This window comes from Gracilinanus agilis, chromosome 1 (genome assembly GCF_016433145.1).
Source record: "Gracilinanus agilis isolate LMUSP501 chromosome 1, AgileGrace, whole genome shotgun sequence".
Lineage (NCBI taxonomy): Eukaryota > Metazoa > Chordata > Mammalia > Didelphimorphia > Didelphidae > Gracilinanus > Gracilinanus agilis.
Window position 1 is genome coordinate 238,371,388 of NC_058130.1, and position 27,338 is coordinate 238,398,725.

Here is a 27,338-nt window from a genome sequence, read left to right on the forward strand (position 1 = left end):
TATTACTTAGCCCCCTGGAAATTAATTTTTTTTAAATTTTAATAGCAATTAATAGGAAAGATAAATGCACCTGTGGCCATCACCACCCCGCCCTGGATCGCTGCAGCACCCACCAGGGGGCAGTAGTGCCCACTTTGGGAATCACTGGCCTAGCCCTTACTGCTCTTCTCCTTTGGAACCAGTACACAGTACTGAGTCAAAGATGGAAGGTAATGGTTTTTTTTTTTTAATTCTTACTTTTCTGGCCATGCTTTTAATGATAACCCTCTCTTTAACTAGATTGCTTCTTGAAAAACCATTTGTTACAAGGATAATTCTTGGAGACTTTACATGTTGGTTAAAATCTACTAGAGATTGTACTCTAGAGGCAGGAACCCAGGGTCACCTCCAATATTTCTGAATAGGACAATAGCAGGGACTAATATATTGCTCCAAAATCAACATTGAAGTTAATGACTATCTCTATTGCCCATAGGAAAGATATTTCCCTTTGCTTTGTTATTGGGGAAATAAATGTATAAAGTTGATGATTTGATTCTGTTCTGAAAAATATGGAAGGTAACATCCTGGCCACAAAGATCTTTTGGTTGAGGAACAAATAGTGGTAGTATTTAAATGTCATAGAAAGCACTTAATAAATATTGACTGATTAACATCAAGCAAGTCATTTAACCTCTTTGTGGCTTCATTTCTCTTTCTGTAAAACAGGTTTAATAATAAAAGAACTTGTCTACTTTATAGAATGCTTTAAGGATTAAATGACACTTTGTAAACCTTCAGATATTGTGAAATGTCTTTTTGTGATAGCTTTGCTATTCAATTACCTTTTTTATTTGAACCTGGTTTAATGCCAAAGAGAGATTCCAGAATTATAGGATTGAAATCATAAAAAATTATTGGCATGATTGCTTTTCCCCACAGACATTTTTAGATTAAAAAACACTTGAAAACTATTATGACCTTCATTTGAACATTTTCAGAATGACTATCTGATTTTCTGGAAAAAGTTGAGACTCATAATTAAGCCCCTTAAGGTCAGATTTGTTTTTAAGATTTTGTCTTTTTATCTTTTGAAGTATCTGAATACCTCAATAGGAAAATAAAGTTTAAGAGACAGTTGTTTGTTTTATTGTAGTGCTATACCATCAAAGGGTTGGAACTTGTTCGAGTGACGGTGGTTGACCCCAGTCTAAATGTTGTCTATGATACTATTGTCAAACCAGAAAATGAAATAATTGACTATAACATTAGGTATGTATATTTATAATTGTACATTCATCTTTATTGAGTGGAGTCTTATTTTTTATTGTTATTTGATTCAAAGAAATTTTATCTTCTCAATTGTATGTAATAATAAATTTCAACATACATTTTCCAAAATTAAAAGGTCCAAACTGTCTCCCTTCTTCTCTTCTCTCCTCCCACTTGGAAATATTAAGCAATTTGATTTGAGCCATATATGTATTATCATGCAAAACACTTTCATATTGGTTATTGTTTAAGAGCATACTCATTAAAACCAAAACCCCAAAATAAAATCATAAATAAAGTCATGTGAAAGATAGAATGTTTCAATCTGTATCTGACTCCAACCATTCTTTCTCTGGAGGTGAATAAAATTCCCTGTTATAAATTCTTCAAAATTGTCCCAGATCGTTGTGTGACTGAGAGTAGCCAAATTTTCACAGTTGATCATAATGTAACATTGTTGTTACTGTATATACTGTTCTGGTTCTGTTTATTTTGCTCTGCATCAGTTCATGCCACTCTTTTCAGCTTTTTCTGAAATCATCCTGCTTATCATTTCTTATACCTCAAAAGTGTTCCATCACCAATATATGCCACAGTCTGTTTAGCCATTTCCCAATTGATAAACATCTTTTCAATTTCCAATTCTTTACTACTGCAAAAAGAGCTGATATAAATATTTTTGTATAATCAGTTCCTTCCCCCTTTTTTTAATCTCTTTGGAATACAGACACAGTAGTATTATTACAGGAACAAAGGTTATGCAATTTTATTGGTCTTTGGGCATAGTTCCAAATTGCCCTCCAGAATGATTGGATTAGTTTAGAGGTCTACCAACAATGCATTAGTGTCTCAGTTTTGCCACATCCCCTCCAATATTTGTCACTTTCCTTTACTGTCATGTTGGCTAGTGTGATAAGTGTGAGGTGATACCTCAGCATCAGTTTAATTTACATTTCCTTTCTCAAGGGTGATTTAGAACATTTTTTCATATGATTATTGATAGCTTTGATTTCTTCATTTGAAAATTGCTTGTTCATATCTTTTGACTATATGTCAATTGGGAAATGGTATTTAATCTTGTAAATTTGACTTTGTACTCTACAGATTTGAGAAATTAGACATTTTCAGAGAAATTTGTCATAAATGATTTCTCAGTTTGTTGTTTCCCTTCTAATTGTGATTACATTGGTTTTGTTTGTACAAAAGCTTTTAGTTTAATATAATCAGAATTATTCATTTTTCCTCATATAATACTCTCCCTCTCTCATTTGGTCATAAATTCTTCTCTTCTCCACAGATCTGCCAAATAAATTATTCTATATTCCATTAATGTACTTATGGTATCATTCTTTATATCTAAATCAGATATCCCTTTTGATCTTATTTTGGTATATGGTGTGTTTCTGTCATACTGTTTTTCAATTTTCCCAGCAGTTTTTTGTTAAATAATGAGTTTTTATCTCAAAAGCTGGGGTCTTTGGATTTATCAAACACTAGGTTGCTAAGGTCATTTACCCCTCTATATTATGTATCTAATCTATTCCATTGATCCTATCATTCTATTTCCTAGCCAGTACCAGATTGTTTTGATGATTACTGCTTTATAGTACAGTTTGAGATCTGGTATGGTACTAAATATGTAAATTAATTTGGGTAGAATTGTCATTTTTATTACATTAGCTTGTTCTACCCTATCTTGCTGCTGAACATTTTCTGGTAATATGTAGAAATGCTGATGATTTATGTGGATTTACTTTGTATCCTGAAACTTTGATATGATAAATAGTATCTTCTTAAAACTATCATTTGTAATGAAGATGTTAGAAGCCTTTCCTGTGAAATCAGTGGTAAAGTAAGGATGTGCATTATCATACAATTAAGATTGTATACCCAAATAAGGATGGTTGTTATTCCCTTTCTGAGCCAATTTTGATGAGAGTAAGTTTTAAAAGCATTACCTGTCAAGCACCCTCATCCTTCCCTTGACTATAATAGTTTTTCATTCTTCTTTAGGGAAGATAATTTACCCCATTCCAAGTCTCTCTTCTCATTTCTCTCTATGTGCTCTTCTTTTTTTACCCCTCAATTTTTGGGGGGCATATATCATATCATCCTAATTAGCTTACTCCCACATCTTCTATCTATTCATACTCCTTCTAACTGCTCTAATACTGATAAAAATTTCCAAGAATTACAAATATCATCTTTCTATGTAGGAATACATACAGTTTGACCTTATTGAATCCCTGAAATCTTCTTTTATTTAGCTTTTTAGACTTCTTGCATTTTGTGCTTGAATATTGAATTTTCTTTTTAGGTCTGGTCTTATCTAACTACATTAAAAGATTCATAAATCTTCATTGAATGAATAGATTATCACATTTTTATTTTTTGTTTTTACAAAATTTAAACATCTCTCAGGCTCAAGGACTGTTGCTATTTTTTAAAAGCCTATTAATGTAGGTATGCATTAGATTAAGATAAGTTATATATAAATTCCAAAATTTTAAAACAGAAGAATTAAAGATTGGTAGGTATTATAAGAAGATTCCCTGCAAATATTTGTCAACTTATATGATGTTTCAAGATGAAATAAAAATATTGTGAGTTATGGTTTACTTGATGAAAGATCTGAAAAAATTTTCTGAATAAAATAAAAATGAAGTTTTACTCATCATTTAGTGCCAATTATTTTCAAATTCTTTACAAATTTTTTATCAACCCTATATGACAGATTTCTCTCAACCAAAATTTTTAACCAGAGTATTCAATTCCCTTACTCTCCTGAATAACAGATTATGTATTGTCTTTGTTTTACTAAGATTGTTCTTTGCATGTCTTTTTAGTTAGAAAAGTGTGATAATCTTTTTTCATCTTTTCCCCCTCATAACTGAGAAAAATTCTGAAAAACAAATTTCATATTTAGTGAATAAAAATCTAAAATATAAATTCTATATTTATAAAATACTTATATACAACATAGGCAAACATGCAGCATTAAAGCCATAATTATTTTAAATTCATTGCACAATTTCTTCCAATATAAAATTTAATTTCAACAATTTTTCTTTGGGATGCATTTCAAATTTTGTAATTTTTAATTTTTTTAAGAGTGAGCCTTCCTACCAATACTAGGCTGGAGTACAGAGGCTACTCACTGACCCAGTCTCTCTCTGTTTGACATAAGAGCTTTGACCTGCTTCATTTCCAACCTGGAATATCTTTTCTAACCTCCTTGGACTACATGGTATCCCACCCTCCTGTTTTGGGACCTCATCATCTCTAATCCCAACTTCAGCCCACAATGACTTAGGCTACTGTAGCTCAGGACTTTCCAGTTCCAACAGTCCACCAACCTCAGTTTCCCTCATAGCAAGGATTATAGCATGTAGGCCACCACTTCTGACTGTAATGTACCTTTAAAAAATTCAATTCTAGATAAACTGTAAGCAACTTAGTGTTATTAAAAAGAAGGCACTGTTAGCACAATTACAAATGATTCATGGATCACCCAAAGTCTAGAAAGAAACTTTTGAACCTTTACAAAAATTACATCCTGACCCTTGTCAGATATGATATGTGGGTTATATATCAGAACTCTGGGTTCTATTTATCCTCTAAACTTTTTAATCTGACCTTTTTTCCTTTCTTCCCAATAATCCCTCCCACCCAGTCTATACAGTATTCAGTTTGTTTTACTAAAGATATTTTACTTTACTATGTACTGCTTTACCATTTTTTTAAACAAGAATAGAAAGCAACCTACTAAGTCCATTGATTTTTAGACATTATTTGAAAGAGCTTTAGCTGACGAACATATTGGAGTCTTTATATAATATCCACTGAACTTATTACACATTTCATTTACTTTGTGGATTTTAATCTCTTAGATTTTCTGGAGTAGCAGAAGAAGACTTAAAGAACTCTAAAGTATCACTTCAGGATGTACAAGCAATATTGTTGAACCTGTTTAGTGCTGATACCATTTTAATTGGACATAATTTTGAGAAGGACTTGCTTGCTCTCAAGGTAAAAATCACACAAAAAATTAAATGTGTAAAATATCAAGAATGTGTCATTCAATAGAAATGTCCAAAATAAACACAAAATTAAAGTTAGAGGAAAATTTGGTAAATTAGAAACTAAAATAACTAAAATTGAGAAGCAAAACTAAAAAAATTTAAGTAGTCATTAATTTTGTCTAGTAGCCCTGAAATATCTTCAACACTCTTGATTTCAATTGTAAGGAATATCTTGTTTAACAGTATCTTTAATGTCTGAACTCTTTTCCTTTACTACTGAATTCCTTAAACATGTGATCTTCATCTTCTGTCTCTGATACTCTTTACCCAATCATTCCCTTCTTAAGCCATTAAAATCTGATTTATTTTAAAGTCTTCTTTCAAAGGTCACTTGACAGATTCATTGGCCTTTTCTCAGACCTTTTTCTCCTTAACCCAATGGCACTTGACACAAGCTACCAATTGCCTCTCAAAAGTTTCTTTTCTTGATTTCGTCGATACCCTCTTCTATACTGGTTCTTACTTGAATTCATTCTTAGCCTTCTTATCTTCTCTCATTATCAGTAAGTGGATTCACTTTTATGGCTTCACTTGACTTCTCCAGAAGATTTGTTTCCAAGATTTTATCTCCACTGTTAATCCTTCTTCCAAATTCCAGTTGATATTTCTAGAGACCTATTGGTTGTTTTACTTGGATAGTATGACATTATCTCCAAATGGGCATGCCCTAGCCCAAGTATGTCATTGTTTCCATGAATGTTTTCCTTCCCAACCATCCCATTTCTGTCACTTGCTGTTATCCTATTTTCCTAGGCAAGAAACCTTTCCTTTTTCTTCATTTCTAGAATCTACTCTGTTACTAAAGCGTGCTTTTTTTCCCCTCTAAATGACTTTCATTGCTATCCTTTCCCCTCTTTCCACCACTAAAACAGTAGTGTAAACTCTTAACTTATTGTAATAACCAATTCTTGGCTGTTTTTCCTGTCCCAGTTGTCTAAAAGTCCTAACTCTTTAACCTGATGTTGATGACTGTCTCAGACTTAATCCCTTTCTCTCACAACAGCCTTATCTCCATTTCCTTACATCAAATGTCATAATACATATAAAAAACTATAAAACCTTAAGGAATATGTAAACGAGAACTGTTATTACCTGAAATTTTTATCTTCAAACTTATCAACTCATTATTCTCTAAATATTCCATATGCTTTCTCATTTTAATTTATTTGCTTTTAGTGTTGCCTAAAACATCCTCCTCCTTCATCCAACTTAACCCTCCTTCAAGATCTACTTCATATCTGATTTTATATTGTGGGTCCTTCTCCGAGTGTGCCACTACTTAATCTCTTATGAATACCTGTGTTAGTTTGAATACTTAGCCAACACTGCTATATTTCAATTCATGTGTATAGAGAGCCCAGGTCTAGAGTCAGGAAGATGTGAATTAAGTCTATCCTCAGACACTAGATATTTAACTTTGACCAAATCGCTTAACTTCTGCTTGCATTAGTTTCTTCGTCATTAAAAAGAGAATAATGATAGTATCTGCTTCCAATGAGATAAAAATTATAAAGTGCTTAGCATGATGACTGCCTTTTCTTATTTTTATTTTTATTATCATCTTCGCCATCTCCCCAGTTGTATCAAAACACCTGGAGGGCAGGTATGAAGTCATTAAACTCTTTCAGTAATGTTTCTTTTTCCTAGATTATCCCTAACACTTAGTAGAAGTTTAATTATCTCTTATACTTATTTTGAGCAGTTAGGAATAAATGCTGGGCCTGAAGTCAGGAACATTCATCTTTGGGTGTTCAAATCTGGCCTCAGACACTACCCTGTCTGCTTCAGCAAAATGATCCAGAGAAGGAAATGACAATCCACTGTAGTATTTTTGCAAAGAAAACCCCAAATGGGGTCATGAAGCATTGGATACAACTGAACAACAACAAATGCTTATTATATACCTTTTGCTTGCACTTTTGAGGCAGCTGCATAATACTTTAACTCTTCTATTAGGTTCCCAGAAGTGACTTCCTAAACCCCCTATACTTCAGGAATCCCATCTGTACTTTCTCTGTACATCTAAAGAAGTTCACCTGTTAGGAATGACTTCCTGATGATCCATAGTTATTTGTTACCCATTATGGAGTCTGTTAGTGAAAAGAATGGTTTTATAAAGATTATGGAGTCTTCTGTAATGTTATTTGGAATTAAGAAAATGGTAGGAAATAAAACTCAGAAAGCAAGTTGGAAATGCCTTCAAAAATCATCAAATGCAATCTATACTTCAACAAAAATCTTTTTAATAATATCTCCATCAAGTCCTCATCCAGACTTTGGCTTAAGACCTCTTTTAAGGATGAACTCATTATGTCTTAAGGGAATCCAGTGAACTTTTAGTTAGTCTAATAGGAAACCTTTTCATACTTCCTGCCTAAATTTATCTCTACTTGTATCTTCTTTACATTTTATTTTTGCTTTTGTCCTCCAGAGTCAAGCAAATCAAGGTTTATAATCTCTAATCTTTATGACAGCTCTTCAAATACTTGAAAATAGCAATCATAACTTCCTCCTCTCCACCAATCCCAGTTCTTCTCTTTAATGGAAACATCCCTAGATTCTTCAACCAATCATCAAATGGCATGATCTAGAGGCCCTTTACCAGTCTGGCTACTATCCTCCAAATACACTGTACCTTATTAATGTCTTTCATAAGTGGCTCCCAGAACTAAGCAAGGTTTTCTATTTTGTCTCATCAAAGCAATTATCTCTTCATTCCACATACCTTGCCTCTCAGTGTAGCTGCTGATCCCATTTTATTTTGACTATAATAGCATTCTGTTAACTTCTTAAGCTTACAGCCCAGTAGAACCCTTGGATTCTTTCCATGCAAACTATAAAGATAAAAATTACTTCCAGTGGCTAAAAAGGATAAAAGGAAGAAAATCTGAAAATGTATTCCCAAAGGTAGTAAAAACAGCCTGTTAACAAATTATACTGAATCTAAACTCACATTTTGAAGTAAGAATTTGTTCTTTTCCTGAAGGCAAATTTTTCTCTAAAGGATATTCACTGGTATTCTGTTCTTACTTGGCAGCTAATTCATAACACTGTCATAGACACATCAATCCTGTTTCCTCATCAACGAGGATTACCTCACAGGAGAGCCCTTAAGAACCTAATAGCTGATTACCTCAGACGAATCATTCAAGATAATGGTAAGAGTAAGTTTACTTAATAAGGATTCTCAGTTTGATTTATTTTTTTTTAATAATATTTTTCTGCTGAAATTTACTTTCTTCTTTCATCAAAAACTTGCCTTTGCAATCCTTCAGTTCCCATTCTAAATCTTATGATTTATAATTTTATTTATTAATTTATAATTTATTAACATTAAAATTTCTAAATAAATTTATTAATTTTATAGATTATGAAGAATTTTGTAAAATCTAGAAAAATTATCAGATTTTTAAAATCATTTAAAATCTGTCTTCAGCATATACCACATATATACAATCATAATGTTACATTCATTTTCTTCAAACCAAAAATTATCATTAAGAAAAATGTTTAAAAAATTTAATTTTACTGACATCTCTACATAAATTGATAGCTTTGTTGGTATGAATTGTAAAAGATAAAAGATGCTTTCTAGCTGGAACTAACCTTAATTATAATTTGATCTGACCCCTTCATTTTAGAGATGAGGAAACTAAGACTTGGAGAAAACCTATTCTTAGTTATTTTTTTCTAATAAAAACAAAGTGCTTTTTGTGGTCATGAATTATCTGTAAGTGTTTTTCAAACTATTTTTAGTCTTTGGTACTTGAAATTGATTTCTGAAACTCCAAAGTACCAACTTTGGGATTTTAGACAGAGATGTTCTGAGGCTCAAAAGAGATAATGGATATAAAGTATTTTGCAAACCTTTGAAGTGTGATAAAGTGTCCATTAACAATAATAATATATTATTATTAGTAATAGTCTGCAGTAACCATGTGTCCAGTCTGATAATGACTTCTTTCCCTGAGCCTTCTATTGCAGTCCTGCTGAAGCCATTCTAGAGCAACATAGGGGTATGCTGATAAAAATTTTAATTATTGGGCTCCCCAGAAATAAAACATACACACATAGTTTAAATTTTAATCTGCATTATTAACTCTTTAAAGTTTAGACAGTCAACAAAACAGTAAATCAAGCCCTTGTTTATAGCTGTTGGCTTATTTCTGAGGTGAAAATGCTCATACTAAAAATTTAATAATTGGCTCTTTCAAACTGGTTACAACGGACTTCTGCACCTCCTGTTATAGATATACCTAGAATAAAAATGTAGATATTTTAAAAATAAAATGAAGGAGATTGAGATTATTTTCAGCATTGAAAATTTGTATATGTATATGAATTTTCAAAGTATATAATTTCATATTAAATGCTTTAGAAGGAAAAATATTGCATCTTCTTCTCCCCCCGCCCCAAGAACCTCTTTTTTTTTATCATATGTTGGGAGAAAACTGGTCTTTATTGTATCCTGTTGGGTTTGTGGCTTTATTTTTCTCTTAAAACCAAGAGTGTTTTATCATAGTGGAAAGAGATGGGTTAAATAGTTTACTTTGAAACACTAAATACATGTCTGATTTTTGTAGTTATAGCAACTGAAAAGTGCCAGTTTTCTCTTTTTGCTTCTTCATACAGAGATATGTACCCAATGTATGGTACAAACACTGGCAGCTTGGTGGTTTTGTCACTTAAATAGTTATCTAGTCTGTTCTGTAATGCAGGACTATTAATTGACTTGCATATATGTACATAACACAAAATCAACAAAGAAAGCTAATGTGGACCATGTTAAGTTGTTTAAAATGGTATTTTTTTAATTAATATGGAAAGATCAAAAGAGAGCCTTCACTTAGGTCATCTGTTTCAGCCCTGTCTCTAGCCCAGCCATTCACTGCTTATCAAAAACACAGATTTCAGAGGTTCACTGATTTACTTTTACAAGACCTCTTTTTTTACAGCAAACTATATTGGGTAAGCATCTATTATTGATTTCATTTCACAGAAATTCAGTTGCTTCCTGATGACTTCCATTACAAAATTACAAATCTGTTATTTTAAAAATCTGGCTGTTCTTTATAATAAATCTTCTGATCACATTCTAATAATACTCTAAATATTTTCATTGGTATTAGTAAAAATAATACAAAATTATTTTTGTTGTATTTTCCAATCATTTCATTGGTATAAAGAATCTCCCCACAATCACCCCACATGAGGAGCCTCCATCCATCAAAAGCACATCTTCTCAGGGGGCAGCTGGGTAGCTCAGTGGATTGAGAGTCAGGCCTAGAGACGGGAGGTCCTAGGTTCAAATCCTACCTCAGACACTTCCCAGCTGTGTGACCCTGGGCAAGTCACTTGACCCCCATTGCCCACCCTTGCCACTCTTCCACCTAGGAGCCAATACACAGAAGTTAAGGGTTTAAAGAAAAAAAAAGTACATCTTCGCTACCTCCTTTCTCTAATATATAGTCTCTAAAATGTTGCCTAGGATACTGAAAGGTTGTGATTTGCCCAGAGTTACAGTCCTGGGTCAGGCATGTAGGTGGTACAGTGGCTAGAGTGCTGGAAGTGGAGTAGGGAAGATCTGAATTCAAATCCACCCCCTATACTTATTAACTGTATGATCTTGGGCAAGTTATTTAATCTCTTTTTGCCTCAGTTTCCAGAGATGTAAAATGCAAATAGTAATACCAATTTCCCTCCCAAGATTGTTGTGAAGCTCACATGAGATAATATCCATGAATCACTTAGCACATTGCCTGTCACATGCTAGGCAATTATAAAGAAGCTAGCGATGATGATGATGATGATGATGATGATAATGATGATGACGATAAGATGATGATGATCATCATCATTATCATCATTAGAGATAGAATTTGAACCTTGGTTTTCCTGGTTCCAAGACCACTTCTCTATCAACTACTCTACCATATTAGCTCTTATACTGAAAATTTTTATATTTATATAAAATATTTTATTTTTATATTTTATATTTTTATTTATATAAAATTTTTATATTTTATATTTTTATTTATATAAAATATTAAAATATTTTTCATAAACTTGGTGAATAAGAAGAATCAAAATTATACAACTGAAAGAGTCCTGGGTGTGGTATTAGCAAATCTTAGTTTGAAGCCCGAATGTGTATTATTCGTGACTTTGAGACAAGTCACTTGACCCCTGTAAGACATTTTCTTCATCTATAAAATGGGAGTGCAACTTGGCTTTTGATCCTGACCTGGGAAATGGCCCCTCTGAGCCTGAGGTTTGTAAGGGGATATGACTAGCTGAGCATATGATTTTGTCCAGTTCAAAATTTTGTGATCATGTGGCTATTTTTACCTTTCCTCAGATATTTTCATTGTAGAAGTCATAAGGTCAATATTGTACATTTTCAAACTCCCATTAGTGCTTCTAAATTTAAAACAAGGTTATAAAAAAGAACCCTTTAGTTATCTTAGTTTGGTTATATCTATACAATTATATTATGTCATACCAGGAAGAAAAAAAGATATATAACCTGAATTTTTCTGCAGGTACAAAACCAAATAGGAACTTTCACAATTGTACCAGCAAAAAGTATTTTGATGAGTGTTTGGCCTTGCCTGCAGGGTTCTTGCCTACATCAGTACCAACTTATACCAACTCAAATGGTTTATTCTCAACTGTGAGGCCAGAGGCCAGTATATTAATTATATACATATATATATAATTAACTAACTTGATAAATATTGAATTAATAAATGAATATTCATCCAATTAATTATATTTAAATTTATTTAAATTTAAAATTAAATAATAAATACATATATGTTGGTATATATACATTATGTGTGTGTGTGTGTGTTGGTATATATACATTAAATAAACCTTGACATCTCTGACCTCTCAGAAAGAGGACTGCCCTAACATTGATCATTGACAACAGGGGTTGGTAAACTAAAGCCCATTTTTATTTGGTTGGAGTTAAGATTCATTTTTGCATGTTTAAATACAAGAAAACTTTTTTTAAAATGTAAAAAACATTCTTACCTCTCAGACCTGTACAAAGGCCAGGGGCTTGTCGATCTTTGTTTTATAGCTTGGGTTCCTAATCTGTTGGTGTTGGACCCCGGGGAGGCTTTCCTGGTTATTTTATTCCTGCAGTTGGGGTGGAGAGAAATTCTGTAAAACTGTACTAAACTATTTGATTAAAGGGAGAGTGACCTGAAAGCAGGTAGATCTGTCCTATCTGACATACTCATAGAATATTAGATTTAGAACCAGATTGAACCTCAGAAACCTTTGAGGCTAGCTCTTATCATTTTACAGATGAGAAAACCAAGATGTGAGAGGTTAAGTGACTTGCCCAGGATCACACAGTTTATAAGTATCTAAGGACAGATATTTAACTCAGGTGTCTGTCCTTCCAACCACCATACCACCTCACTGCCTTTACTTCAAAGTAGAGTCTAAAGGGTGATGGCAGAAGAGTGAGCTTATCTGATACAGACCACTTTTATTTTTAAAAGAGACTAGCCCTTTTCCTGTTAAAAATATTTAAAGATAACTGTAATTTATGCTTATTGTAAGGGATTCTCAGAGATAATTCTGACTCACCAAGATTTTCTCCTTAAAGTTGTAGGGGAGAACTGGGAGAAAGCAGTAAAATCTTATCCCAGGGATTTTTAACCTGGAGTCTTATGATGATGTGGATTTTTTGGTGTTTATTTTTTAATGTGCATGCATGTACAAACTCATACACACACACATACACACACATTGACAAAGATAGATAGCTTTTTCAATATAGTGGATTTCTTTTGTAATCTTATATATTTTATGCATTTAAAAACATGATTTGGAGGAGGGATCCATAGATTTCACCAGACTACTGCCAAAGTCATGTCTAGGGCACAACTGAAAAAGGGCAAAGATCTCTATTCAAGTCCAATCTCTCCAGAATGGGCACGAAAAGAGGAAGGAGTAGCCTAAGCTGGGAAAAGTAACAAGAGACAAAACATCTTCTGAAGAGTGTGATATTTCAGTGATTTCCACAAGATACCACAAGATAGAGAGTATGTAAGTTGAAGATAACTAATCTAAAAATGAGTTACACAATAAAATCAAAGTTTCAAAGGTACAGGGAAGCAAAGACCAAAGAAGGATGAGCTTTGGAGTAATAAAAATGGGAAGAACCTTAGTAGTAGGAAAGGAAGTGGTTTTTTGCTTCTGTAGAAAATGTTTCTGAAATATTGAGGGATTTTAGGAGGAAATATGGGAGCAGGAAAACCATAAAATAGGTGAGGTCCCACTTTATCAACATTCTCATTACTCAGGGTTTTGTGATAACTTTTAAGCGGCATCAGTGCTGGTATCTGACACTAGTATCTACCTCTATACAAGTTTTTCTCCAAATACTAGGTTTTGGAATTGAAGGAAGTACATCTGCTGCCACACAGAGATAAGAAATCATTTAGGGACAGCAGGGTAGCTCAGTGGATTGAGAGCCAGGCCTAGAGACGGGAGGTCCTAGGTTCAAATCTGGCCTCATACATTTCCCAGCTGTGTGACCCTGGGCAAGTCACTTGACCCCCATTGCCTAGCCCTTACCACTCTTTTGCCTTGGAGCCAGTACACAGTATTGACTCCAAGACAGAAGGTAAGGGTTTTAAAAAAATAAAATAGAAAGGAAGGAAGGAAGAAAGGAAGGAAGGAAGGAAGGAAGGAAGAAAGGAAGAAAGGAAGAAAGGAAGAAAGGAAGAAAGGAAGAAAGGAAGGAAGGAAGGAAGGAAGGAAGGAAGGAAGGAAGGAAGGAAGGAAGGAAGGAAGGAAGAATTTAATTTTTTTTTAAAGTCCCCACACTCAAAGATTAAGAATGATCTGTCTGTTACATGTGTCCTTAAACCTCTTTAGTAAAAAGATCATTTCATTTTTGCCTTTGTGTCTACAGTACCTGGTACATGGCAGGCCCATAATAATTGCTTGTTGAGTGGAATTGATATTTTGATATCATTTAATTTCCACTTAGAAAAGAGCAAAATGTTACTGGCCCTATAAGCATTTGGCATCAGAAGCTTTTATCCTCACCCAAAGGCTCTATGTCCTTTTGATGATGCAGCTAATAAAAAGGCAAGTAAATAATAATAATAGCAGATAGCTCTATGAAGAACACAAATTCAAGTATCTTAGGTATGAAGACAAGCTACAGAAATGTAACATGCCCATCCACAATTGACCCTATCATCAAATTGTATATTGGAACTTCTTTTCTTTCCCATTTATTTCTACTACCCTGCTCTTCACTCCCGTTACTACATGCATTACTTTCAGTAGTCTTCTAGCTGATACTCTGCCATAGGAGATCTCACTAGATACTCTCAATAAGTACTTGATAAATTGAATTAAACTTCAACATAACACCATTTCGAATAAGGTATGTGGTCCAGAGTTCTGGGCTTGAAGTCAGGAAGACCCAAGTTCAAATCCAGCTTTAGAAACTTACTAGCTATATGACCCTGGGCAAGTCACTTAACACTATTTGCCTCAGTTTACTCATATGTAAAAGAGCTAGAGCAGGAAGGCAGATCACTCCAGGACCTTTGCCAGGAAAATTTCAAATGGTATCATAAGTCATTCACCCACTCTGAGTTAAGCATATATAATAGATAAAAATACATATTTCTGAAAAGTAAGTTTCTTATGCTTTTGATTCTTTTTCATATTTATATTTAAGAGATATTTTGGGGGTATGATAGGAATTTGTGTTCTAATACAAAATATTTAGTGAAAATAGACACGATTATATTAAAACTCTAAATTCTATTTTACGTCAGGAAAATGAGGGGTAATGTTATAGACACTGTTTTAATATGTAACACTTTTCTATTCTGCTGTAGTTGGAGGCCACAACCCTAGAGAAGATGCAATTGCTTGCATGGAATTGATCCTCTGGAAAGTTAAAGATGATGCAAAAGGAAAGAAATGATCACTTTCTATAAAAATCACTTTCCCAGCAATTTGATGAGTCTTCTGAATCTCCACTGCTGGCAATGGAGTTTAGCAAGAAAATTTTATCCTCTGTCTTTTCTTAAAGAGTAAAAATAAACAAGTAATTATTTTTCTATCTTTTTCTATGATGATGGCTTGATATGCTTGATATGCTCAGGTTGGGGGTGAAATATTCCCTTGAAATTGTATGTCTTCACATTTATGTTTTATAATAGTGTGTTGCAAGCTGGGTAACTGAATAACAGTGAAAACAAAGTTAAGGACTTTTTATGTGACTTTAGAGTTGGAATGAAAAGCACTTATGTCTTTTCTTAAAGCTAAATTTTTAAAAAGATGATTCCCTAAAAAAAATTCATTCCATTTAAACAGCTAAATTATACCCTCATTACAAACTCATAAAAACCATTTAATGTAAATTCATATATTTATTGAGATTGTACATGGGCATGAAAGATAATTATCCACAAACTAAAATGAAGATTTCCTGTGCTAATTCCTTTGCCCTTTTTCAACACATTTTTAAACTAAAATATAGAGTTGCAAGTGAAAATTCATGCAAGTATCCAGCAAACTTTCCAATATAAAGAATTTTTGGGAGAGGGACAGGAAACAGTTTCTTATTTTGACTTATATTCTAAGCTAAGCATAACTTAAAGTATATCAAAGATGTGAACTAAATTAAAACTTGTGTTTCCAACATCCCATTTCTTTTTGTGATTATTTTTCTGTACCTGCCTGCTTTTCTAATTACATTGAAGCTCACTGGAGTATAGACTATATAGTATGATTTTAATATCAAAAGGATGTTTTAAGATATAAGTTGGAATTCTGTCTTCCCACCACCCATTCTCATTGATATATACCTTCTGACAAGCCATTTAATACTTCTTTATACTTCAGGGAATACTCTGGGATTAATTCCACCTTCAATCAAATAAGCATTGAGTAAGCTGATAACTTATATTCATAATAGTCAGGTAAAGAGCAGGAGTGACAATGTGTTCAGTCTGGATCAGTTATTGAGAGCCTGCTACAAGATAGATCAGTTGCCATCTGGATCTGTGTTTGGAGGAGAAAGTCACCACACTAAGAATTCCTGTACTAATGAAATTACACATCTTTCATGTATTTGCTATTTTGAGACAAAAAATCAGGATCAGATATTAAAACTGATATCATTAGCATGCTATGACTTTTCTTGATCCTAATACTATCTACATGATCATCAACCTTCCAAGATAGAATCAAATCACTAATTAATCCATCTGTGCCAATTAATGATGACTGCCATTGCTCCTCCAATCAAAAAAAAAAACTTTAAAAAATTTACCTCCAAATTTTAAGTTTTTGCAATTAGCCACCTGAAATATTTCCAGGCAACATCTTTCTACATTTATGTCAAGTAAGAAAATCAACTGATTTTAATATCAACAAAAAGTATAAACAGGAAGGGCATTATTGCTGGAATCTTGATATGTTGATATACTCAAATACATCCAAATAGATGTGACTTTTTTGGATTATACTCTTTATTCTTAACACTATAAACTGTTAACCAAGCAAATATGGATCATTGGATAGAATCTGCAGGTCATTCAGCCAAACCACAGAAAGGTATTGTTTCAGTTTTCTAAAGTCTTCTAGAATTCCAGTAACCCAATGTAAATTGTGTATCGCCTTTAGACATGGTAATGCAATAGACAGATTCATAATTTCCAAAACCAGAAAGCACAATATTTGAGGGAAAAAAAAGGAGCATTCTAGAATACGTTTTGGGTGTTCTTTCATTGATATAGAGATTTTTAAAATGAGTACCATCAAGCTGGAGCACTATTTTATTTGTAATATCTTTCATAACTTGCCCATTTCTACATGAAACTTGGTTTAAGTTGAAACTCACCTGCGTTAATGCTTTCAACTTCTCTCATTCTATATCTCCTACCTCTACTCCATTGACCTTCCCTAAATTTGAATGTATTATGACACAGGGGAATTGATTTTGATTCAATCACTTTTGGATCTTTCTAATGATAATTTCTGAGAAATCACATGTATTCTGGATGTTCTAGTAATTGTTATGTATTCTCTCTCTCTCTCTCTCTATCTCTCTCTCCCTCTCTCTATCTCTCTCTCTCACCTTCTGGAAATGTAGTGATCACCCATACACCCAACTGGCATGGAAACTTTAACTTGCTCCATTTTTTCAGACATGGGCCAGGTTATCCCTCTCCTTAAGGTAATCAGTGACCCTCCAGATTAACCACAATGGCACTGACCTTAGCATTAACATGTTGATCTGCTTCAGTCCTGCTTGAACTCTCAGATTCAATGCTCCAATAGCCTCAATCTCCCCCAGTTGTTGAGTATATGTATATATGTAGATTATAGGCACATCAATCCCACTGTGCCTGTTTTTCTTTTAAAAATATAGAATGCCCATTCATAAACCCAATACAAATACTGATCAACAAGGAAGTTTTGACTTGCTCTGTTTTAGAATTTAACTAGTTTACCCCTTCTTAGGAAACCTGGTGTTCCCCAGCTTTTGAATTCTCAATGTACCCTAGATAATCTGTTATCTTTAGTTTTATTGTATCTCAGAATTCCTGAGCTCAAGTGATCTGCCAGACTTAACTTAAACACATCTTAGTAGTAGGAACTACAGGTGTTTATTTCCACCTCTGGCTAATTAAAGGGCTAATTACAAGGGGCAGTGCAAAGATGCAAAGGACAGTCTTTAACCCAGATCTTCCCCACTCCTACAGAAAGAAAAATTGTAAGAGATGTTTTAAGTAAACAGGACAACAACACACAAGTTTTTACATTTAAAAATGTAGGCAAAACATTTATTCCCTTATTAAATGACCTCATTTTGTGCCGTGTGAGCACATAATACAAAAAGGAAAAACAATTGTATCAAAATTCATTTTTACAATGTGTAATACATTTATGGAAGTTCATTCTGCATGATAAATACTGTGTGCCCCCCTAAAATAACTAGGTTTTCTAGTTTTTAAAGCTAAGCTCTGCTCAAGGACATCAATTTCCCTAGAAAAAAAAGTTGTCAGCTAAATATATGGATTGAGGAATTCAAAATATTTCTAGAATTAGGCAATAGTTCTAGTAATACTTTGGTTCAGTCTCTCCACACATAAAATGAGTGAGTCAGCTCTTGAAAGCTGCTTTTCTGAATGGGTCTTGTATTCACCAAAGTATACATGACTAAATCATCACATGTACATGAGTGGTGTCACATCTGTTCCTATAAATCAGTGCTTCTCAAACTTTTTTGGCCTACTGCCCCCTTTCCAGAAAAAATATTACTTAGCGCCCCCTGGAAATTATGAAACTATTTATTGAACTCAGAATAGAATGTAATACAAAAAAAGTGTGGCCATCACTGCCTTCCTGGATTGCTGCAGCACCCACCAGGGGGCAGTAGCACCCACTTTGGGAATCACTGCTATAAATCAAAAAGTAATTTGTTTTCCTTTGCAGATAAACGATATGAATATAAACAATGACTTACCCATCTACTCAGTGTTGCTTTCTGGCTAATCGAGTTAAGATGCCAGATTTTTCCTATCTAGTTAATTATCATATTAAGTTCATAGCAAAATTTTAGTCCATTGCTATAAAATACTTGTTTTGCTATCAACATAGTCTTAGAGAAAACATAAAGACAAATCTAGGACAGTAATGAAAAAATGCATGATGATAAATGTGTTTCCATGGACCTTCTCAGAAGGAGCCCTCATTTCTAGAAAAATATATTATTGTATATGCAAATGTATAACAATGATTCTGGATTTTAACACATTCTTATGCAAAATAGTATATACAGGTCTATAGCCAGAGCCTATTGTAAGACATACACATAGGTATCTGTAATGCAAGTGTTTCATACATACAGAAGATATACACATTTCTACATCCTATATCACATTGCATGCTGGAGAAGCTGGATTTCCTGGGGAAAGGAGTGATCTATGAAGATGGTCTTGACTAAGCAGCCTCTTCAGCAGAGCAGTCTATGCCTGCATAGGTAAACTTCTCATAAAGAGTAGTATTCACATAGGTCTGGAAGAAAGAGAAGAATTTAGATTCACAGGTTATATTTGTAACTACATTTATCTGTTAGAAAATAGGCACTAAAATATTTGTAACTATACTCGCCTATTAGAAAATAGTCACTAAAATAAAAATAGTAATGGCTTAAGATTCTATTTACTTCCCTTCAAATAAGAGCACTCTTGACCTAGTGATTAAATCCAAGTTAAGAAAGTTTACATTTCAGAGTATCAATCAATCAATCAGTAAATATTTGTTAAATGCCTAAGTCACTTCAGTAGGTACTAAGGCTATAAGTACAAAGAATGAATGATACAGTTCCTACTTAGAATAAGCTCATATCCCAAAGGAGGAAATGAGTACAGTAACAATATATGTAGTATTACTAGGTAGCTGAATTTCCTTCCATATATCATATATTATATATGTGTGTGTGTATATATACACATATATATAATACATTGTTATTTGCATGTTGTGTCCTCATTGGGCTGCAAACTCTTTTGAGAACAAGGACTGTTTTTTTGCCTTTCTTTTTATCCTAGCACTTAACACTATGTTTGGCCCATAGTAGGTACTTCATAAATGCTTCCTGACTTGACTATACCACAGTACCTCTTTGGCTAAGATCATTAGACTTTTATTGGGCAGGCTAAATTTCTGACAAATTGCCTATGAATCAATCAACAAATATAATTAAATCCAAACAGAGGCTACTCCCAAATAGCCTTTACCCTTAAAATGGGATCTCTTTAAAGAAAAAAATGTTCATAAGAAAATATTATAATGCCGTATTGGTGAACCTATGGGCACATGTTTCAGAGGGGGCTGCTCCCCTCCCCCTCTCCACTGCACCAGAGGACATTTCTCACATGCCCCACCCCTCTGTCCAGCAGCCCAATGGGAATGCTTCCTCTCTCCCCTGTCTGGGGTAAAAGGGTGGCTCACATGCAGTGTGAGGGTGCAGTTTGGGTACTCAGTCTTTAAAAGGTTTTCCATCACTGCAAGATAGTACCTATTTTCCCTTTCAATTATATAAACAAACATATCAATGTAATGTGCACTGAACAATTATTATAACAATGTCCATTACAATTATAATTTATCCACAATATTATTACAATATTTAATTTTGCACAAAGCATGATTATAAACCCTACTCAGGCTTTATACAAATTAGTGTTGGGAAAGTGCAATCTCTTTTCAAGTATTGCATTTGTTGAGCCTCTGTTATTGTGCTTGGCACAGTATTAGGTACTAAATGTGGAGACATAGAAAATTAGTGTAATACATGGTCCCTGCCCTTCAGGGGCTTATAATTTGGTTAAGATAAGACCAATGTGTGAAACAATTAAGGAGCAATACATAATTAAATTGCGTGATTTGGTCTATAAATGCTAAAGCAATTCTGAGATAGGTGTGGGCTGGAATATTTATGGAAAGCTTTAGGGAAGAAGTGGCACCTAAGCCAGGACTTGAATTTGAATAGGTAGAATAAAGGAAGAACAATTCTGGGGATTTCGGTTGAGAAAGAGCATCAGTAAAAGCCCACTTAGGGAAGAGAATGTAGTTGCTGAAACAGTCTGATTTGTGCCAAGTCAACACTAAAAACCTGGGAAAAGAAATCGTATTGATCAGATGTGAGTCCTCTCATGCAAGAATTTGAAAGCTACACAAAGGAGTTTGGACTTGATCTCTCATTGTTGAGGAAGAGGCATGATGAAAATTGTGTTTTAGAATTACAAAGTGATGTGGTTACAGCAGCTCTGAACAAAATCCAATTTAGTTCATGGGTGTTTTTTTTCAGTATTAAAATACATATCGAGTGATTTCTTTCTTCTTTAACCCCTATATTTGATCTGTCCATTACCCAATCTTATTTACTCATTTTTTCCAATCAAAGTCTCTAGACTCTGTCCCTTTATTTTTGTTATTATTGGCATCAACACTTTACTTCTAGATATATAATATTATTGTGTTACAATGGAAGGAGTGGTGGATTTGGAGTGCTGGATATGAGGGCTTTGATTCAAATCCTCTTCTTGTTATTGTTGTCATGTCCAACTCTTTGTAATCTCATTTGGGTTTTTCGTTGGTTTTCTTTTTTTTTTTTTTCAAAGATATCAACGTGACTTGCCATTTTCTTCTCTAACTCATTTTACAGCTGAGGAAACTGGATCAAATGGGGTTAAGTGACTTGCCCAGGATCACAAAGCTATTATGTGTCTGAGGTCATATTTGAATTCAGGAAGGTGACTCTGAGCCTGGTACTTCATCCACTATGCACCTAACTGCCCATCAGTTCAAATCTAAGCTCTCTCAAATATTACCTATATATCCTCGAACAAATGAGCCATTGTTTCCTTTGCAAAAAGAATGACACTAAATGTTCTACAAATTTCTTTTAGTCTGGGACTACTAACTTCTCCCCTCTACTCAATTCTGATTGGTGACTGCTTCAAATGACTGGCTTTTTTTCAGGTAGGTCTCAGACATGCTTAATTTCTTCCCCTAGTCCTTGCCCTCATTAATAACCTATCCTCCTCTCTAATCTCACTTTAGTTCTGGAATCTGTCAAATATAGTATACTAGATTGTTCCTGGAAATCATGAGAAATCTCAACTCATCCCCACCAACTCCCCCAAACCCCCAACTCCCCAAAACCATGTTATTTTCTTCACTAGAATGTAAATTCCTTTAGAGTAGACACCGTCTTTTGCTGTTATATTTGTATTCTCGGTTCTTAGCAATAGAAGGCTCAGAGAAGCATAAAGTACAAGCTCTTTTCATTTCCATTCCAGTTTTCATCATCATCATCATAGCTAGCATTTACAAAGTACTTTAAGCCTTGTGACTTTAGATAGGTTATCACATTTGATACTCACAATAACCCTGGGAGGTAGATGCTATTTTTATCCCCTTTTTTAAAGATGAGGAAAACTGAGGTGTAAGGATGTAAGGATACTTGCCCAACTGTCACATAGTTCTGAAGTTACCTGAGGCAAGATTTGAATTCTGCTTGTTGTATTTTTAAGTACATCACTTTACTTACTAGTAGATTTATGGTTTTCCCTCTTGCTGTTATTAGGAAAGTCTTATCAGATTATGGAGAACCTTAATTAAAACTCTCGATTCTGATATGAAGAAAGAGATGTTTCCAAACACATTGATATAATGAATTTGAGGGGAAGGGGGTTTAGACTAGCCCCTCAAGGTTTATAAAATGGTTTTCATAAATTATCTTATTTGACCAACTCCTTCACAAAGTTGTAAACTCCTTGAGGAAGGATGCCATGTGACATTCTTTTTCATATTCCTAAGAATCCTGACACTGTGCTAGACACATAACAAATAATGAATAGATCATATTTATTTAAATTAATCTAGGATTTAAATGTCAGGCTGCTTATTCAAAAAAAAGAATAGAACACTTGGGTACAAACCAGGAGCGTCCTGATCCTTACCTTTCGTTCTTCTAACATCCTGTTTAAGGACACGAGTATCTGAGCAAATGATGGCCTTTCATATGGTTTCTCACGCCAGCACTGTCTCATTAGATCATAGCTTTGAAAATGAAAACATTAAATATTAAAAACAATGAATTCACTACATACTTGAAACTTATATTGGAAGCAAAGGAAGAGTAGGTATATGGTCCCTCAACTGAGGTGAGCTGGTCTCTGCCAACCCCAGGCAAACTGTAGAATGATTGAATTTTTTTTAATGCCTTCTCACCTCCCTTTCTATGTAGCTTTCCTGCTTCCCCTTGGGTTCCTTATTCTATATCCCATATTTCTAATCTAAGACTCTGTTCTAACTTTAGATATCTCAAATGTACTCCAACCCCACAATGGTAATAACCAACAATGGCCTACTATTTGCACTGATCTCTTTTAAGACTGAAAAGCCTTCAAAAGTAAGATAAAAATTAATCTCTAGTGGTGAGATTTCAGAGACTAACTGGTCATGATGACAATATTTTGGAGAAGGCAGATATTTTTTAATAATTTGCCTTAATCCATCATTCCATGAATATAACTGCCTATTCTGAGAACCATGTTTGGGAATGGGGATGTTATTGAAGTTAAACCATTTTGACAAAGAGGAAAAATTAGCCTTCTCATGGTTGAGAATCAAATTAGGACAAGCCAATCCTGTCGTATGATGGTAGCAATGAAGAATTTCCATGGAAAAAAGAAGGCTGCCTAAAGAGGAAAAAAAGCTGCTTCTTTAACATAATATCTCAAAGATTTTGATTTCCCTGTGTAAAAATTCTCAAAGTTCCATGACCTTGATTTTTGCTGTCAACTATCTGTCCCATTCTAATTTTCACCGGCCTTTCCTTAAATATCTAGGATAATAGCTCCTGTCCATTGTCCATTCTGTCTGTGTTCCCATTTTTAATAGAGTACGTGTTCCACTGATGTGAATATCATAGATTTGTTGTATACAAGCATGGATTTCATCACTTTGTAAATCCTTTATTTTTGGATGCTTTAGACAATGATTTTTATCACTTAGCAATAGAGTGACCCAAATAGCTCTGGAACTAAGGCAATGTTAGACAAATCAGCTGACTTACACCTCATCATCACAATTGAGGGGTTTTTCCAATCTGTAACCCTGTGGCAGCTTCTCGTAGAGTTCTGCACATGTCATTCCACAGTACGGTGTACCACCTAAAAGACAGGAAATAAACCTCCTGTCAAGGTTGGCAATCTGGCAGAGCTGATATGAGTGAAGAGGTGAATCTGAGCCAGAAAAGTTAGTGGTCTAATTAATCTCTTGATTGGGTGAGACAATGCAGGAAGTTTAAGAAAATTCATTATACAATAGGACCTCATTTTATGTGAACTCAACCCACATGAATTGAGCTATACACAATTGACAATCAAAAAAATAAAGGCAAGAAAATATATAATATAAAGTTTTAAAATTACATACTAAATCCACTCCATTTTCCCAAGCAGCATAAAGTCTTGCAGCAATTCATCCAATCAAGCTCATTCTCACTCTTAGAAGCATTAATGTTGAATCATTACTTTTTTTTGCACCAAACATTAACCCTACATCAATCTGTGGAGATGATCATAGGATGCCAAAAGCCAAGGTGGTCCAAGGTATCCAAGTAGAGAGAGTGTGCTTAAGATGCTGTCCACCAGGTCCCAAACTCCTCCTCCCCTTGGTGAAGCTCTGCAGGTCTTATCCACTTTCTAGAAACCACCACCACTCAGAATCCCGGGGAATCAGGATACATGGTGTCCTTAACTCTGAGATCTCCCAGGGCTAGCAACAGTTTGTGCCAATCACTAATGGAGTCCCTCTCTCAGGGCACAAGACACTTCCTGCTCCTTCATTCCACCTTGGAATGCTCCAGTCCTTCCTGCTAGGTCCATATAAACTATTGCTACATAAACTGCTAAGTAAATCTTCCTCACAACAATCCAGCCAAAACATTCTTTATTGGGGTGCCCACAGCCAGGTCTTTTTCTGGGTCCATCCAAGCTTGTGTTTTGAGTTCCCCTTGAGTTTGGGCTTTGCACAAATTTTATTCAGTGTTTTTATTTACTTATATCTATCTCAACCTACCTAACTTTCAAGTCGCCCTTTTGGCAAAATTACTTAACTGTATATATATACAGTTCATTTGTAGGTTCCCTTGTCCAACTCCTATATGATATAAACTTTCCAGAACCTTGACAGGAAGGAACATTAACTTTTTCAACTTGTTCTATCAAACAACCTAATATATTTCTTTCTAAAACTATTTCATATTTTGGGGTTTGTTCTTGTGAACAACATGGTGTATGTTCCTACTTTTAAAAATTCCATTTCCACACAGCTTATCAGCAATATATTAATTGTATAAAATGAGGTATGCTTCATTCCACTTTAAAGTCTATGTTGTGTTCTGTCATTCTGAAATTGCTAACTACTGCTTCTTTAAAACTTTTGGCAAGAAGAATGCCTGCCCTTTGATCCAGCCATACCATTGTTGGGTTTGTACCCCAAAGAGATCATAGATAAACAGACTTGTACGAAAATATTTATAGCTGTGCTTTTTGTGGTGGCAACAAATTGGAAAAGGAGGGTATGTCCTTCAATTGGGGAATGGCTGAACAAACTGTGGTACATGCGGGTGATGGAATACTATTGTGCTAAAAGGAATAATAAACTGGAGGAGTTCCAGGCGAACTGGAGAGACCTCCAGGAACTGATGCAGAGCGAAAGGAGCAGAGCCAGAAGAACATTGTACACAGAGACTGATATACTATGGTAAAATTGAATGTAATGGACCTCTGTACCAGCAGCAATACAATGACCCAGGACAATTCTGAGGGATCTATGGTAAAGAACGCTGCCCACATTCAGAGGAAGGACTGCAGGAGAGGAAACATATAAGAAAAACAACTGCTTGAACGCATGGGTCGGGGTGGACATGATTGAGGGTGTGGACTCGAAACTACCACACCAATGCAACTACCAACAATTTGGAAATAGGTCTTGATCAAGGACACATGACAAAACTAGTGGAAATGCACATCAGCCATGGGTGGGGGGAGTGCGGGGGGTGAAGGGGAAAGGTGGAGCATGAATCATGTAACCATGTTAAAAATGAATATTAATAAATGTTTAAAAAAAAGGAACATAGTGGGTCGATGGGGACATGTTTGGGAATGTAGACTCTAAGTGATCAACCTAATGCAAATATTAATACTATGGAAATAGGTCTTGATCAATGACACATGTAAAACCCAGTGGAATTGCTCATTGGCTATGGGAGGAGGTGGGAGGAGGGGAGGGAAAGAACATGAATCATGTAACCATGGAAAAATATTCTAAATCAGTTAATTAATAAAATTAAAAAAATTACTCTCCTTGACAACCATTCCCCTAAGGTTATTTGATTGTCCATAGAATAACATAAACTCCGGGGGAGCAGGAGTTCTCTTTGCTTAGCAAAATTGTTAGCACATACTAAATACATTTTCAATCATTTAAAAAAAAAAACCTTTTGGCAAGAGACATAAACACTTATGATGATGGTGATGGTGATGATGAAAGTTTCTCTCATGTAGACATTACTTACAGCATTAGATGGGGTTTTCAAAAAGATTTACATGTGCAAACATGGAGATTTTTTAACTATTTAAATTATTATGACCAAAACATTATTAAGATGAACAAATATAAAGTCACATTATTAAGACATAGGACAGTGATGGTGATCCTTTTAGAGACTGAGTGCCCAAACTGCAACCCTCATGCCACATGTGAGTCCCCCACTTTACCCTAGATGGGGGTAGGGAGGAAGCACTCCCATTGGGCTGCTGAGTAGAGGGGTGGGTCATGTGAGAAATGTCCTCAGCTGTGTGTGGAGGGGTGGGGGGGAATCAACTGCCTCCAGCACTCTCTGGCACACATGCCAGAGGTTTGCCAACATGGATATAGAATGTTATTCATTGCATCCATCTCCATTTACTTATTGTACAAAAAGGTACTCACCCAAACTAACAATCTCCCATAACCACCTCGTCACAGAGAGAATGAATTAATATGCGCAATGAGATATACATTTTTGGATAAGGACAATGTAGAGAATTTGTTTTATTTGACCATGCATATTTCTATGAGAGTTTTCTCTTTCTTTTTTTAGCATGGAGGTGGAAAGAAGAGAAAAATAAATGCAGTATGCCCATCTCCATTTATATATTGTATACGAAGGTACTCACCTAAACTAACGATCTCCCATAATAACACGCCATAGGACCACCTGTAGAAAAAGTGAAAGGCAAAGGATTAGCAAACTAACAAAAAGAGGTTAGGTATTATACTCCCTAAAAATACAAGTTTTCCTTTTTAGTTAACCTGGCAGTGAGAGAATATGATCACTATATTAAAAAGTTCTGGGTTAATGATTGGCTGGTCTAATTTTTT

The 27,338-nt window shown here is 34.5% G+C and overlaps 1 protein-coding gene across 1 annotated transcript in view; it reads right to left on the bottom strand.

Moving 5' to 3' along the window:
- Nucleotides 1–18,751: 18,751 nt before the first annotated feature.
- Nucleotides 18,752–27,338, bottom strand: part of TEK (TEK receptor tyrosine kinase) — a 118,819-nt gene continuing 110,232 nt past the window's right edge. Inside the window, exons 20-23 of the mRNA XM_044660604.1 lie at nucleotides 27,134–27,174; nucleotides 23,983–24,079; nucleotides 22,865–22,964; nucleotides 18,752–19,409 (exon numbers count right to left, since the gene is read on the bottom strand). Coding sequence (XP_044516539.1) covers nucleotides 19,335–19,409; nucleotides 22,865–22,964; nucleotides 23,983–24,079; nucleotides 27,134–27,174 — 313 coding nt within the window. The 3' untranslated portion in view covers nucleotides 18,752–19,334. The remainder of the gene's footprint in view (nucleotides 19,410–22,864; nucleotides 22,965–23,982; nucleotides 24,080–27,133; nucleotides 27,175–27,338) is intronic.